Here is a 17163-nt window from a genome sequence, read left to right on the forward strand (position 1 = left end):
CTATAATAGTCAAGCTGAGTACTATAATAAAGTTTTATTAGCACATGTGTTATAGCAAGATCAAAACAAAACATGATCAGTTACTCTTGTATCCACTAATCAAACATGAGTAGAAACGTTCACTAAACATAATTCAACAACATGATCTTGGTGCATCACATGAGACATAGCCCTTTTTAACTTAGGATAATCCTTCTTACAATGCTCATTCTTGCCGCATTTGAAATACTTTCTGGTTTTTGGTACATGCACGCACCCTTTTCTTGTCCATTACTTTGTTAGGAATCGCTGTTTCAGGTGTTATTTTCTTCTTCTCATTTAAGGGCTAAAAACTTGAGTAAAGTGCTCGGGGTGCCTAACATGACTTCCTATGTTTACAACTCGACCAGCAGTTTTGCCAAGACATAGTTCCTTTTGTTCATCTTATAAATAATACTTGAACTGTTGATAGCATGCAGGTAGACACTGAAGTACGATACTAACTTGGGTTTCTGGATCCAATGTTCCACCCAAAGTCTCAATCTGATTCAAATATGACATCTTCTTGAGGACATGGTCTTGCACAAATGTCCCTTCCTTTCTTCATAGCTACGTTGTGATATTTCATATTGCCGCACATCTTGCGGTACAGTTTTGATTCCCGAAGAGAGTCTCAAACTTACTCATATCATAGTGGCTTTGGAACTTTGTGATTTTATAAAAAATGAACTCTTTTTTGTCCTAATTGCATTAAAATGCTATTCCTTTCGCGTCCTATTCAAAATGCTCACCTTTCATTTTTAGTTTGTCTTACTCAAGATGTCCACTTTCTATTTTTAAAAATAAATATCTCTCTCCTTATTAAAATATCCAACTCCTTTTTTTCTCCCTACTTACTACATTTAATAATTCATCCTAAAAGCTCATGCTACTCAAGAATGTGGATATGTGAAGTGGGATGAAGTGAGTATACTATATTGTTGACCGTTTTGTCACATAGGAAAAATCCTTAGACAATAACTATTCCTAATTTCTCAGATCGTATAGTAGTACTATGATTTAAATTTCGAATTTCACACAAAATGATCACGCTTGAATCATGGCCACCTTTATAGTTGACTGGTTGTCTGATGCAATTGCATCAATATATATTATGAAAAAACAAAGTAACAAAGTTACCATCTTTTTCAGAAAAATAAAATGAAACTAATGTAAATAACTGTATGTTGTTATTTGTAAGTTAAAATACAATAATACAGTTAGATCGGATTAGAGACGTTGATATTTAGACAGCGCAGCACCTTTCTTCGCATATTCCAACCCAAAATTAAATCATTCAAAATTCGTTTTATCAATATTCAATAGTAGCAAAAAAAAAAAGAAGAGATTACATATTAAGCCGTGATTTAGGAATATAAGATTTTTTTATGCAGGTATTAGTTTCACAACTAATCCGGCATCTCTCTCTCCTCCCAGTTTCCTGATTCTCTCTCATCTCTCTCTACAAATTATGTGCGTCTCTGCAAATCTCCTCCGCCATTGCTGAGCCCGTGTCTTTCTCATTCTATAAATACATTTGCTCGGACAAAATCACAATGGATAGCAATGATTCCGCATCCGAGATATCATTCAGCTCTCTGCATTTGGACCCACGGCAGCAGGAAGATAAAGAAGAAGAGCCTGTATCTTCGGATGAAGATCAGAGTCTCTATTTAGTTCCCTTCAGGTAATTACAATGTCGAATGCCCTTTCCGCAATCGAGGTTTAACTCATCTCTTTTCCCCTTTTCACGTGGGCAAGTGTTGGATGAATTACTGAACTAGCGAACGAATCTGAGTCGATGAAGAAGAAAAGAAGAAATTGATTGATTTGTGAAATTTCACTCGAGATTAAGTTTTACGCTAGTTTGATTGACCAAATCGGGGCAGATGTGAGCAACTTGAAATGAATCGATTTACTTGTTTGTGTTAGTTGTGCCATGTTTAGCTACTTTTTTTGGATTTAGACTGATTATATGATGCTTTTGAGCTGTTTAGTGTAGATAACTAATTAGATTTGTTCCTCCTTTTAGTAATTTGATTATTAAGTGTTTTTGGGGAGAAGGTGTTGGTTTTGTGAGCTAGTAAGAGTGTGGAAGTGTGGAAGATATGTAGCTGTGCTTGCTCTGCCTTTTTCTGACTGCTATTTGTTATACTGCTTGGCTGCCAGTACTTAATTCATGTTTGCTGGTTGTGCTTTAGATGGTGGAAGGAAGCGCAGGACCCATCATCCTCATATGTAAAGAGGGGGATCCCATTTGCGGCATCCCCTGCTCCTTATGGGGGCCCAATGAAGATTTTTAACAACATATTCAACTCAGATATTGCATTTAGTCTGAGGAAAGATGATGATTTGTCATGCAATGGAGAAAATCGTGAGGCGGGAGTATCGGGTAAAGACTATGCGTTGGTGCCAGGAGACATATGGCTTCAGACACTGAAATGGTGAGTATGTTACAATCCTGCGTGGGAAATGCAACATCTCCATTTGTGCATTGCTGAAAGCGTGACCGATAATCTGGTGAACTTATAACCAAAAAAGGTGGCAAAGAAAGTAAGATCTATGGCATAAGTGGAGCTGGACATTTGATTTGATATGGGCCATATGGCCGCGTGACTTGTGTAACACAACAGTGTATTAATATATATATAGGCCTTTAGTTAACATTGGCAATAATTTTCCAGCATAGGAAGCTAAATGTGATTTAACTCATAATGGAAATTCTCATCTGAAGTAATTGGAATATCAATTAGTCAAATAAATTATGTGGAATTTCTTTGCTGAATTCTTAAGTGGCATTTTTCTTTCTTGTTTTTTGATATTCTTTTTCTAGCTTTCTTTCGTTGCTGTAAATTGATTTATCAATGTATGTTTAGTTTAAAGGATTATTTATGATACATATATGTAAATCCCTCCAATAAAAATTTTACTTCTTCGTTGTCCAGGCACAGTGATTCTAAGAATTCATCAAAGGAAAGAAAAGGGTTCTTAGCTGTCGAAGAAGATATGTCCGATGTCTACCCTTTGCAACTCAGGCTTTCTGTTCTATGTGAAACCAACGTACTGTCTGTGAAAATAAGCAAAAAGGTTTGTAATTTCTGAGCATATGCCAGATGCTGTGCTTGCTTTTATTTCAGATTATCTATGGATCAGCTCACCATGTGCATTGGACATTTGTCTGTCGGTCAATATTGTTATCCTCTCATTTTTTAATTTTACGTTGGTATTTGTAATTTTTTAGGAAGGAGCAAATTAAATAATTATGAACATTTAAAGCTATGTTACTGTAATTCGATTAAGACCCATTATGTGGGATGATAATGTTATCATGCATTGATTATGGAAAATCAGAGGAATATCGTTTACGGCTTAGCTTTCAGAATCAAATCAGTTTAGTGTACTTTTTACCTATAAAGAACAACAATCTTCTCATGGAACAGTAATATCTCCAACAATTTTTATGCTTGATATACATTCCACATTTGCATTCTCCAAGTTTCAACCTCATGAGTAACAATAAATGGCAGCAACTATAGTAGCCTGTTTTGCATATCTTAACCCAATTTTACATTTCTTTGAAGTTTCTTGCTTAATTTTCAGGACAATTCAGTTGAGTGCTACAGAAGAGCCTGCAAGATTTTTAATATGGAATCTGAGCCTGTGAGTGTAGTTTAAATTTCTCACAAATATAAGTGTGTGTTTTGTCATGGAGACTGGTGCTCAGCTCCATTGTATATGCTCTGCAGTTGCGTGTTTGGGATTTATCAGGGCAGACAATGCTGCTTCTACTGAATGACAAAAATAAGATCTTAAAAGAGTCTCAGAAGCAAATTGGGCAGGATGTAAGTATAATCGATTTCATCTGTTGTGAACCAAGCAATAACCTACTTACCTACTGCTCCTCTGTTTCTTCGTCTTCAACTTCTTACTGTTTCTTCTGAATTAAGCAAATGCATTTTTTTGAACCCCTTCTTTGGCTGCAGCCTGCAACATGAGCTTGTTCTTCTAAAGAGTTAATCACCAAGACCATGATTGTGACTCTGTAAAGAAAATCCCATGCAAAAGTCCAAGATGCATAGATGGATCTTGCTTTAATTTGCTGTTGCTCTTTGTCAAAACATGAATATATGCCATATAATCTTCATTGTAAATTGCACCATTTGATTTAATTATTTCTAACTCGTATGTCCTGTTTCTTTCCTTCTTTTTTTCCTTTCTTGCTTATATCTATGTTTTCAGTTGATATAATTTTGCTTGACTGATTGATTCACTAGTGGTCTACTCATGATACAACATTGGTCAACTGTATCCAGACATTGTTCTTGTTATCTATTGTATGCATTATCTACCTTATCTATAAAGAATAACTTATTTTCTTCTGTTAATTTGTGCAGTTGCTCCTCGAGTTACAAGTTTATGGATTATCAGAATCTTTTAGAAATAAAACCAGAAAGGATGATACTGCGCAATGTTCGAATGGGACTCTGAATGGTGGTTCTGTCAACTACTTCTCTAATTCTTCTCGGAGCAATTCTACTAAGCTTCTCGGAGGTTCTGCTGAAGCTGGTACACTAGGCTTAACTGGATTACAGAACCTTGGGAATACTTGCTTCATGAACAGTGCTCTTCAGTGTCTAGCCCACACACCAAAGCTTGTTGACTACTTTCTTGGAGATTATGAAAGAGAAATAAATCCAGATAACCCATTGGGGATGAAGGTATTTTCCCTTCTTAGGAGTTCAAAATAACAGGCTATTTAAGTAATGAAAACTTTTATTCTTTAGTTATAAATTTTCCCTTTTTGTGGTTCACGAATTACCGTGGCCTATCAATCAATTAGATTTGCGCAATACTATGTTATTCATAAACGTCAGGTTCTATTTTCTATGTGTTTTCTAGACCTTTGAATGATTACTAATTCTGGGCCCTTCAAATGAACCATATTTTAGGGAAGTACCATAGGATTAAAAGGCATTCCTTCCAATGTTATGGATTGCATGTGAAATTGGATTATTGTCATTATTAGTTGTTGCTCTTTATGTTTGTAATGTTTTCATGTGTTTTTTAAACATGCTGTTTAGGCACCAGACCACGCCTTTCCCACATGGCCTAGCAATAATGCTGCTATAATTTTTATGTGATAATTTTTATGTGACTTTAATTTTGATCATTAGTATAATTTGCTTTTGTCGTAGGGTGAAATTGCTTCTTCTTTTGGAGACCTGATGAAGAAACTATGGGCTCCTGGAGCGACTCCACTAGCACCAAGAACATTTAAATTGAAGCTTGCTCATTTTGCTCCCCAGTTCAGTGGTTTCAATCAGCACGATTCTCAAGTATGCACTAATTTAATATCTTATTATAATTTTTGGAATTGGTCTCTCATCTGTTATCTGTTGAAAGGGATAATAATACTAATGTTTCCACCATATTTGCTTACATTAGGAGCTCCTGGCATTTCTCTTGGACGGACTTCACGAAGATTTGAATCGTGTCAAGTGTAAACCTTATGTCGAAGTTAAGGATTCTGATAGCAGACCAGATGAACAAGTAGCAGATGAATATTGGACGAATCATCTTGCTCGTAATGATTCGGTTATAGTTGATGTTTGCCAAGTTAGTATCTATTCATACATTTATCTGCTTTTTTATGTGTTCATGTTAACCTAACATATTATCAGGAGGCTCTGACTAAAAGTGTGTCATTTTTTACAGTATCACTTTTGTTTTCTGCAAATATTTCTATTTTGCTATAAGTGATTATAATGCTCTATGATTTTAATGATGCGGAGTGCCCTAATAGATTTTCTATCCATTGACTACTTTCTAAGCTCTCAAGTATCAATAATAACACATGGATTGCTACATTGCAGGGTCAATACAGGTCCACATTAGTATGCCCACTTTGTCGAAAGATGTCTGTTACTTTCGACCCATTTATGTATCTGTCTTTACCTTTGCCATCAACTTCTATGCGGACAATGACATTGACTGTTGTGAAAACTGATGGGACTGATAGGCCACTGGCATTTACTGTTACTGTACCAAAGAATGGAAAACTTGTAGATCTTACTCAGGCTTTAAAGACTGCCTGTTCTCTGGAGGGTGATGAAACACTTTTGGTGGCTGAGGTAACTGGACAATGATACTGATAGATCGATGTTGCAACCCCTTGGCTTTCTGTATCTTTCCTGTTTTGCAGTATTACCTATTCTTAATCACCCCAAAACAATAAATTCATGCAGATATACAACAACCGCATTATACATTTTCTAAAGGATCCAAATGGTTCGTTATCTTTGATTCGAGACAATGATCAACTAGTAGCTTACAGGCTACCAGATACAGAAGCTCCTCTCTTTGTCTTTATGCATCAGCAGGCTGAAGAGTAAGTCCAGATTTGCTTAATGCTCTACTTCAAATTCTTCTATAATGAGTATATAAATTATATAATACAGTTATATTTTCATAACGATACACAGAAGAGAGGGCATTGCCCTATCAACTAGTGGCATGTTTCAAGAACTTGGAATGTAATTGTGATTCGAAGCAGAAGGTGGATGGTCTGTTTTCTCGGGATAAGATGTCTGCAAAAGAAGCATGACATGATAACCTTGAAGAAAACAATGAGAATGTAAATAAGTATGCAAATAGATAACTCTTTCCAACTAGGGAAAACCCTCTTTCCAACAAGGAAAGCCTTGGCCAAAATGCCGTTTCTCTTACAATAAACTTTGATGATCCCTTTACTAATCCTAGGAGACCATTATAAATGCTTCATATATGGAATTCCAAATGAGAATATAATGACAATAAGTAATAGGAATTATTGTATTAGCAAGTAACTGACACTCACTTTTCCATGATTACGTAACTGCCACTCCTATTCAAGTTATTTTCAAGACAACTGGTGCGTATCAATTGCACTGTTGTTGAAACAGCCTTGTCCTCAAGGCTGGAAATGAAACCTAAACACGATGTGTCGTCCGGACTCCGGAGGAAGCTCATACTCATGCTTGCGACTTGTGGGAAATGACAAAACTGTCTGCTTCCTCGTCTTTTTTCTAAATGGAGTGTATCCACACAACACGTTATTTATAGGAGTTCGATGTGACAACCAATCGACTGAGTTCGAATGGCCAGCGCAGATGCCGACTTTCCAAACTATGTACTCCCTCCGTCCCATAAAAGATGTCTCACTTTCCTTTTTAGTTTGTCCCACTAAAGATGTCACATTTCCATTTTTAGAAAAAATTCTCACAATAATATAAATATTATATTTTCTTTTTCCACCTAACACACAAAACAAAACCTCCTAAAATCCCGTGTCGTCCTACAAGTGTGACATCTTTTGTGGGATGGAGGGAGTATGATTTTGTATCAACCAATGAATGCCAGCTCTTCTCGGTGCAGTCATGAAGATGTGAGGCTTGTGGACTTGTTGTTTTCTATGCATTGCAATTATCTTCGGTAGCAATGGTTGTGCCCTTGTTGGTGGAATAGGATGTTTTGGTGTGGGCACAATCTTAGTTACCTTCTCGTCGTCAACTTGTTCTCATGCTTTTGAAGCATATTTAGTGCCATTTGTCTTGAGTTTGACTTCATCAATGTTGTCAATGGCATATGGCAGCTTATAGAGGTCTACCCAAAAACTGCCATAAAGATATGGCGTATCAGCATAGTGGGATGTGGTGGTCGATAAATAAATTAGAAATACTAATAAAAATTAGAAATATTAAAAATGTAAAATATAAACTCTTAAAGCATAAAGTCACAAGCAATTATATAATATGTGATGTGTCTAATAATTAAAGTCTTACTTGAACAAAATGTAGAGCCATCATAATTGATCACAATAATCTCTAAATTAAAATCATCCTCAATAGTTATGGGGCTGGAGGGCGGCGGCGGTTCTGGGCGAAGGCAGGGGCTTGTGGAGGTTCTGGAAGAAGGTAGGGCAGGGCGGTGCTGGAGGGCGGTGATAGGCGGCGTCACATGGGTAGAATTTTGGGTGAGAGAGAAGAAGTTATATGGTTTACCGTTATGATTTGTTTAACTTAAATCTCTTTTTATTTGAAATATGGGGTCGGTTTATAACGTTGTGTGTGTAAATGGGCCAGGCTATGCGGGTAAATGGACTAAAAAGTCAACATTGGCACTGAAAAGTCAAAATTGACCACCATGGCGCCATGATAAAAACCGGCGTGGTGGTGACCATGGCCGATATTTATCAACATTGGACTTCATTGGCAACACTTTGCTCTTCTGCATCAGTTGCCAAATCTCTTGCAGCTGATCATTTACTAAAACGTTGACATTCTGCTCACTCTCCTTAATGGACCGTTTAGATCCCATATCTCCTTCGTGATGACATCCATCCTTGTATCACTTTCAGCCCACCAGCAAGAGAACTGGTTTGCTACTCTTTTAGACTCTTCTTTGTATGCACAAAGGTGCTCGATGTTGTTCGTACTCTCAATCGCCATCTCTGATCCGTTAGTGTTTGCCCATCGACATTCAAGTTCATCGCACCATTTGATACAGAGCAAAAGGCGGGAGGTCCGTTTACTCTCGATAAGATGTCTGCAAAAAGAAGTATAACACATAGTAGACATAATAACCTTAAAAACAATGAGAATATAAATAAGTAAGCAAATAGATAACTCTCTCCAACAAGAGAAAGCTCTCTTTCCAACTAGGACCATTCTCTTACAATAAACTTTGATGAACCTTTTACTAATCCTAGGGGACTATATATATGCTTCATATATGGAATTCCAATTGAGAACATAATGATAATAACTAATAAGAATTAAGTAATTGTCATCCATTTCTCCATGATCATGTAACCACCACTTCTCCATGATTACTTAACTACCACTCCATTTCAAGTTATTTTCAAGATAACTGATGCGTACCAAATTGGTTGTAGAAAAAAAAGTCAAATTGATAGATACTAAGTCATCATCTCCATTTCATTTTCTATGGATGACACTTTTTTTTGACAAACTTGTTCAGTATCTCTACTGACGTTTTTCTCTTCCCTAGTACATCATAGATCTTCAAATGATGCATACCTTAGTTAAGGTTGAGATGCAGGACTGCAGAACCTGCACTTTTGTGATTCTAATTTTATTCTTGGTGCATTCTAGTAGTTTATAAGATCTGGACTGAATAGAACGCCAAAATGTCGTGTTGTTTTCAAGTCATGCACTAATAAGGCAACATTTAGATGAATCTTTGATCTAACACTGGATGTAATGCCTTAGTGCAGGGTGCTATTTAATGTCATACTCGTAATTTTCTAAACTCATGTTGATTTGTGGTGATTTGTATGCTTTATTATGTTATTTTCCTACACCCATGCATATGAGTCAATTTTCATTGTTAAATTTTGACCCAAGTTATGTTATCAAATTTCTCTTACAGTAAATTGATTAATGGGAAATCAATATTCAATTCAAGATTGTTTGGAGTTCCTCTCATAGTCCGCCAACACATTACTAATGGATATGAGGTTCGTGAAATTTACACGAAGTTACTCGCTCCATTCTTGGTACCTGAAAAGGACTCGCTCAAGAATGACGATTCCTCAGACAAGGGTGCAGATGAAGCAATCCTGGAAGTGCATGATGCCAGCTATGCAAGTTTAAATGGCTCCTCCGAGACACCGGAGAAAGAAGAATTTGAAACAAATTCTGATACGGAGTGTCAGTTTTACCTAACAAATGAAAAGGTGACAGAGAAGGGCTGTGAGATTGGAATGGAAGAGCTGGTAAAACCTAAAGCTGTGTCTGAAATACAGTATGTGCTAGTGTCGTGGTCACAGAAGATGGTTACACAATACAACATACAGCCTCTCAGCTTGCTTCCGGAAGTTTCCAAATCTGCGTTCTTCTCAAAAAGACCACAGGAGTCTGTCTCTCTGTATAAATGTCTCGAAGCATTCCTCAAGGAGGAGCCGCTGGGACCAGATGATATGTGGTCAGTTAGCTAGTCCCTGGTTTCCAAATCTTTCTATATCATTGCATAGCTCCATAGTAATTCTTGTGTCTATATCTCAACTATGAGGAAACTGTGTTTAGTATATATATCTTCCTTAATACTCCCTCCATCCCGGCCTAAGCGAGACGTTTCTATTTTGGCACAAGAATTTAGGTAGTGGTGTTTAGTGAATTAAATTATTAATAGTAAAGTAAGAGAGAAAGTAAAGTAAGAAAGAGAAAGAGAGAATAAAGTAAGAGGGAAGATAAAGTAAGAAAGAGAAAGAGAGAATAAAGTAAGAGAGAGGATAAAGTAGAATAGATAAGAGGATAAAGTAGGAGAGATGAGTGAGTTGAGTTGATTGTTGCCAAAAAAAGAAACGTCTCATTTAGGTTGGGAAGTACCAAAAACGAATACGTTTCACTTAGGTTGGGACGGAGGGAGTAATAATTTGCACCCGTTTTCACTTGAGCCACTGTTATTGTGCCTTAACTCGTTAAATTTTCTTACTATATACATTGTGAAACAGCTGTTGATATCATTGTGACATTACTGCAAGTAAACCTATGTGTGACACCAATAGATTCTTTCCTAGAAACACATGAATACTATTTTTGTCTGATGCAAGTTTGCTACCCAGTAAGTTATTTTCAACCAATTTAAGGTAAATGAGCATCATTATGAATTATCCAGTATTTCTTGCTTCATTGAGAGCATTTAGCTAACTTTAGCAGATTATGAATTTCTTCTATCTCTTTTCTTATTTACTTATTTCTTCTATCTCTCTTCGTATTTACTCATTTCTGGGTGTTGACGTCTCTTAGTTGGGAACTCTAGCATACGTAGTTTTTCTAATTCGCTATAATCAATTTAGGTATTGTCCTGTGTGCAAGAAGCATTGTCAAGCCGGGAAGAAATTAGATCTCTGGAGATTGCCAGAGATATTGGTGATTCACCTGAAAAGATTCTCGTACAATTGTTTCCTCAAAAACAAATTGGAGACTTTTGTTGATTTCCCGGTTCATGATCTTGACCTGTCCGGTTACATTGCTCAGAAGGGCGGACAATCTTCTCACCGCTACATGCTTTATGCAATCAGTAACCATTACGGAAGTATGGGAGGTGGTCACTACACAGCATTTGTTCATGTAAGTTCACTCAAATTTGGCATCATTTTTTTTTCCCCTCTTTTTTGGTATTCTTGTGTTATTTATGAACTATACAACTTAATACTCTGTCTGATGTAGCATGGCGGTGACCGGTGGTATGACTTCGACGACAGCCACGTGTCTCTGATCAGCGAAGACAAAATAAAAACTTCGGCTGCCTATGTTTTATTTTATAGAAGAGTTGAAGATGCCTAACCCAAGATACAACTGTAAGTTACTATGAAACGGATAACTTAGTATTTTTGATGTTGTGCCATTCTTTTGTCCGGAATATTCATGTAGTTATAGGCAGTCAGTCTTTCAAGACGTGGAAGAAATGAGATATCCGTTTAGAATAGGATGATGAGATCACAGAAGATATCATCATAAAATAGAGATAAACTGAGAGGTGGGAGAGGTTCATATCATATAAATAGTAATAACTAGTTCGAAATGACCTTTTGTAGTGCAACCGCTCTCGGGTAGAGCAATAGAAAAAGCTAAAGACAGTAATATTCTTGTAACATATATACAATTTTGAGAATGATATTAATCAAATTGTTTGATATGTGGTGGTTTTCGACTTACTACTAGCTTTCACAGGTTCTCTGGCTGCTTCCATTGCATTTTTCATGTTCCTGGGTTGTATTCATTACTTTTTATATTGAGATTGTGTGTGTGGGGGAGAGAGATAGAGATAAGAGTAGTGACACAATTGAAAAGGCGATGGTTTTCTCGCCAGTTTGCATTCAAGGTTAAAGGAATCATTAGTAGAAATGACTATTGAGATTTTCACCACATGTGATGACTTTTGAATTAGCCATGTTAATGACAGGACCACTTTTATGGATTTAATATGCGTATTTCTTATTGGGAAAGTTCATTTCAAGGGATATGAGAGTTGAATAGTTAAAGAAAGAGAAACGGCCACTAGTAATTTTGGATCCCCATTTTCGAGGAATGAACCTTTCTCCCCCATAAATGAGAGGAATGATATCCGTCCCTCATTTGTATCGTTTTCTTGTCCATTCATACCACTGCTAGTGCATCCATAGGATTTTCCTCAATCCGACCTAATCAAAATCAATTTGTAGTCTCATTTTGATTAGTTTTAAGAAATGGTATGACTCTCTTAAAAATGGGGAAATATGTTAGTGGAAATAGACCCTATTTTTATATATTTGTTTTATAATAGAATGTGATTGTAGTGATTTAGTTGAGTGATGAGATCCACCTACCTAAAATGGAAGGAAAACAAATGAAACTTTAAATCGTGGACATCCCACAATAGCAAAATGAGACATTTTTTCACAGACAGAAGGAGTGAGAGTTTTATTCATAATTATACTGGATTTGATCGAAGACCAACTATTTATTTAAGATAATTGTAAAAATAGCCTAAATAGTTACTACTCCCTCCGTTCCCCAAATTTTGTCACAGTTTGATAAGGGCACGGGTTTTAAGAAATGTAATGGAAAGTGGGTTAAAAAAGTTGGTAGGATGTGAGTCCTACTTTTAAAGTATTAGTTTTATAATGAAATGTGAGTGAGAATAAGTTAGTGGAAAGTGAGATCTGCTACAAAAAATGGTAAAAAAGTGAAATTTGAAAATTTTTATGGGACAGATGAAAATGAAAAAATGTGACAAAATTTGAGGTATTGAGATTTGAGACTCAAGCTAAGATATAGAAGGCCCAACCATGACATGGACAGTTGTATAAAAGAGGAATATGATTTGCAGAGGTTGTGAAGAAAACAACACTCGCCAACTGTTTGATGAAATGTAAACAAGCTGCATTGCTGTCTTGAAAGTAAATTACAATGTTATTGTAATCACTTGTGTAATGTTAGGGGCCACACATTTTTTGTCTGATACCACAAACTCGTTTTAACTTTTAGTACAACTTTTAACAAAGGACTGATCATCTAAAGCTGAACCTCACCTCCTATCCTATCCGATCCAATCCCCAACTACATGATTTGACGTTACAGATTCCCATTTTAATTATAACTTAATTTCAAGAAAGTTTATTTAATAAAACGGATAACTGAGACAGAGCTACCAAGAAAGTGATGATGCCTCAAGTTTTTTATGCACATTTTCATTCTTTCTACTACTATTATATATGTAAATCATGCTTACACATATTGGGTTCGAAAACAATTTTCAATTCAGCAACAAGCACAAGTAAGATTTTTCAAAATTTGCACTATAAAGATGTTTCCTTTCTTGATTTGGCTGATATCGATGGCCGTTAGATGATCTCGACTAATTCGACGTGACAATCATTTAAGAATATAAATTGGGATTTCTAAATGCATATCAACAAAGATTAAAAAATAATGAATCACCAAAACTCGGTCTTTAAGTAGATAACAACAAAGATATGTCTTTGCTTTAGATCCTTTTCATGTTATAATTCAATGTACAAGGGTATGTACACTCGAAACAACTTATAGTATACAAACCCAAACATGTCAATCATGGCCTGCAAATTCTCCAAGACGCCCAGTTGATGATAAGGATAGGTACCAAAGACTTATGGGTAAACTAATCTATCTATCTCATACAAGACCTAATATTGCATACGCAGTTAGTGTAGTAAGTCATTTATGCATCGTCCTCAGCATGAACATCTCAAAGCAACATTGAGAATTATAAGATATCCGAGGGTACGTTTGATTATTGGGCAGGAAATCTAGTTGATAGAAGATCCACTTCTGGATATTTCACCTTCGTGGGTTAAAATTTGATTACATGGAAGAGTAAGAAGCATAAGGTTGTAGCACTCTCAAGTACTGAAGCCGAGTTTTAAGGTGGATTGACCAAAGTATTGTGGCTAAGATGACTGATGAGAGAATTGAGGTTATTATCCCAAAAGACATGTCAAGTCTTTGGTGATAACAAGGCATCCATTAGTTTCTCGGAGAATCCAATACCACATGATTGAACTAAACACGTTGAAGTGAATATACACTTTATCGATGAGAAAATTGAAGAATGAATTATTGAGTTCTCATTTGCTCGATCTGAAGATCAACTAACAAATATCTTGACCAAGGCTGTAGGGGCAAAGATGTTTTCAATGAAATACACACTTCAAATCCCAATATCGATATTTAACACGTGGTGCTCGGAAATCACTCATATGATTCCCCATTTTTGAAAATTGGCCGCTTTATTTATGCTCGTATATGTGCTCAGAAATCTATCGTAATTTGCGAGCACATGGTGTGCTCGGAAATATATGGTCGGAAACAAACGCTTTTTTTAGTGTCTTTATCGTGTAAAATTAAATAGTGACTAGTATGATATATAAATATATGGTCCTCTCCGAAATAGTGATATTATTGGAATTTAAATGCATGTTCATCAGTTCATGTATGGAAGGTGGTATCAACTTTGTGGACATTAGGGCCTCAGTATCTTGATTGATATGTATCCTCATTATCATTGAATGTGACTCATCAACACTTGAACTGTTCCCATCATTACACACACCACTTACACTACTCATGATCAATATTGACTATACATTACATGTCTAAATGTTGGCCTTTCTTTTCCTTCTCTTCATTACAATTTTCATAACATTTTTGTTCCTTTTTTTGGGGTTTTGGGTTTACATTCCTAACTCACGAGGAAATCAAAGATATAGATTTCACTTTATTGATTAATTTTTGTTCATTTGTTGATTGTGGGTCATCACTTCATTATTCTATGCATTTTCTTTCTTAATTTTAGTCCGGCACTACCAAACAAATACTGTTAAGCAAATACATGCATCAGACTTATGTCGATATCGAGGAAAAACTCCCAAATGACGCATGGGCCATATATAGTTGAGATATTATAATTATTGAAATGAAATAGTCCAAGACTACATCAATAATACCCCAATAGTTTCCACACACTAAAGCACTGCTTCTGGCTTCATCTGTAATTAAGGAGACAGATGTGTCTTTGAGTTTTTGTGTTTGTGTGTGTGTGTTGGTCACATCCCTTGAATATAGGGCAAATGCCTTGATCATGTTTTTTTGGCATCACGTTTGTGTGTGTTTTCTTGTGAGCAAATAATGTATGTAAAACCACCATATTTAGATAATTGTTCTATATTTAAATTGGGTTAAAAATAAAGGGGTTTTAACACCACTTTTATTGTTAACAATATGATCGCTAGAAGAATACATGATGTGGACAACCATTAACGTTGCAAAAAGTTGCAATATACTTGTACTCCCTCCATCCCAATAAATATAAAATATTTAGATTTCGGCACGAGATTTTATGTAGTGTTGTTTTGTGAGTTAATAAAGAGAAAGTAAAGTAAGAGAGAAGGAAAAATAGAGATGTTATTTTTTCCATTTTAGGATACATTCCATTTTTAATAGAACAACCCAAGAAGAAAAACATTTCATTTTTAATGGGACAAATGAAGTATTATTTAAAAGAAAGAACTAGAGTACATTTTAGAGCATTCACAATGGAAGGGCCCTCCCAGATGGCCCTTCCATTCCACGTCAGCATTTTACCCAAGGGCCTATCTCCTTGCAATGGAATGACCCTTCCAAAGGGCCTATCCTACTTTCATTTCCACATCATCACTATTTTGTTTTAATTTTTTTGCACTTCTATATTTAATATGTTATCAAATTAAATAAATTTAAATACAAAAATATTAATATGCAAAAATCTTCGTTGTATTACAATATTGAAAAGAAGAATACAACAAGATGCAAATTTAAATAAAACTAGAGAGAAAAATTATTAAAAAAATGGGAGAAGAAAAAGATGATGGTGTGGGAAATGGAATGAAGGATGGGGTATTTATATTAGAAAATATGGAATAAAAAAAAAGAAATTGGGATCGGCCTAGGCCGTTCCAACGACCATATGGGAAGAGCCTTTGATAGGCCTTTTTCTTGCAATGGTTGGCCGATGGGGCCGACCGGGAAGGCCTCTCCATCGGCCAACCATTGTGAATGCTCTTAATCACTTGATATTAGATTAATATCATCCGCGATTCCTATTGGTTAAACATTTCACCAAACTCCCTAGACATTGATATAACATCACTACAAGGACTTTTGCACTTTTGAAAAAAAATTGACCAAAAAATCCTTAGACTATAAGAGCTACTCCCTCCATCTTATCATAAGTGATAAATTTATTTTCGGCATGAGTTTTAAAAAAATGATATTTATTGAGTTAAATGAAAAGAATAAAGTATGAGAGAAGAAACAGTAAGAGAAATAAAAAGAGAATAAAGTAAGAAAGAATAAAATAAGAGAGAGAATAAAGTAAAAAAAAATAAGCTTTTTGATAAAAAAAGAAATCAATCACTTATGGTGAAACAATCCAAAATGAAAAATTTATCACTTATAGTGAGACGAAGACAGTATACATTTATGCCATTTTTAGAACGGTTACTTTGGTTCATTCATTCCCCTTGAAATATGTGATATGACCAACTATTATTTGTCACATACTTTGACGATTATTGGGAATATAGCATAAATGAATGAACGAAGTACAGCCAATGTGGCTGTTCTCTCTCATGTAAAAGCCATAAATGAATAACTCTTATAGCTTTGAGGTATTTTGATAAAAAAAAAAGTGCAAAAATCCTTCCAACGATATTATAACAACATCCAATTAAGGACGTCTAGTGATAATTTTAAACAACAGGGACATCAAATAATATTAGTGTAATATCCAAAAACTAAAAATGTAGTTTTCACTATTTAAAATAGTTGGCAAACTAGTCCATGTATATTTTTTTTTGCAATTAAAGTACTCCCTCCGTCCCAATTATAATGACACATTTCTTTTAGTCTGTTCCAATTAAGATGACTAATTTCTATTTTAGGCAATACTAAAGTAATTTTCTCTCTTCAATTATAATATACCAACCATTTTTTTTCTTTACAATAAAAATATTCTAACTTGTTTTTTTCTCCATTTAATACTTAGATTCCTATTTTTCTCTGTCTAATTAAACACAATAACCAC

The 17163-nt window shown here is 35.4% G+C and overlaps 1 protein-coding gene across 1 annotated transcript; it reads left to right on the forward strand.

Annotated features, from left to right (window-relative positions):
- Positions 1 to 1427: 1427 nt before the first annotated feature.
- Positions 1428 to 11718, forward strand: LOC121743368 (ubiquitin carboxyl-terminal hydrolase 8-like). The gene is made up of 13 exons (XM_042136663.1): positions 1428 to 1705; positions 2220 to 2462; positions 2964 to 3105; positions 3619 to 3678; positions 3765 to 3860; positions 4413 to 4736; positions 5214 to 5354; positions 5464 to 5634; positions 5892 to 6149; positions 6264 to 6406; positions 9448 to 10002; positions 10877 to 11150; positions 11250 to 11718. Exons 1-13 carry the CDS (start codon positions 1575 to 1577, stop codon positions 11364 to 11366), a joined length of 2655 nt encoding a protein of 884 aa, XP_041992597.1. The 5' UTR covers positions 1428 to 1574; the 3' UTR covers positions 11367 to 11718.
- Positions 11719 to 17163: the final 5445 nt, after the last annotated feature.

Source organism: Salvia splendens, chromosome 1 (genome assembly GCF_004379255.2).
Source record: "Salvia splendens isolate huo1 chromosome 1, SspV2, whole genome shotgun sequence".
NCBI lineage: Eukaryota > Viridiplantae > Streptophyta > Magnoliopsida > Lamiales > Lamiaceae > Salvia > Salvia splendens.

Coding starts and splice junctions, on each gene's coding strand:
- LOC121743368 (XM_042136663.1), top strand. CDS start 1,575: ATGGATAGCAATGATTCCGCATCCGAGATATCATTCAGCTCTCTGCAT. Junction 2,463..2,963: donor TGGCTTCAGACACTGAAATG/GTGAGTATGTTA, acceptor TTCGTTGTCCAG/GCACAGTGATTCTAAGAATT. Junction 6,407..9,447: donor ATGCATCAGCAGGCTGAAGA/GTAAGTCCAGAT, acceptor TTTCTCTTACAG/TAAATTGATTAATGGGAAAT.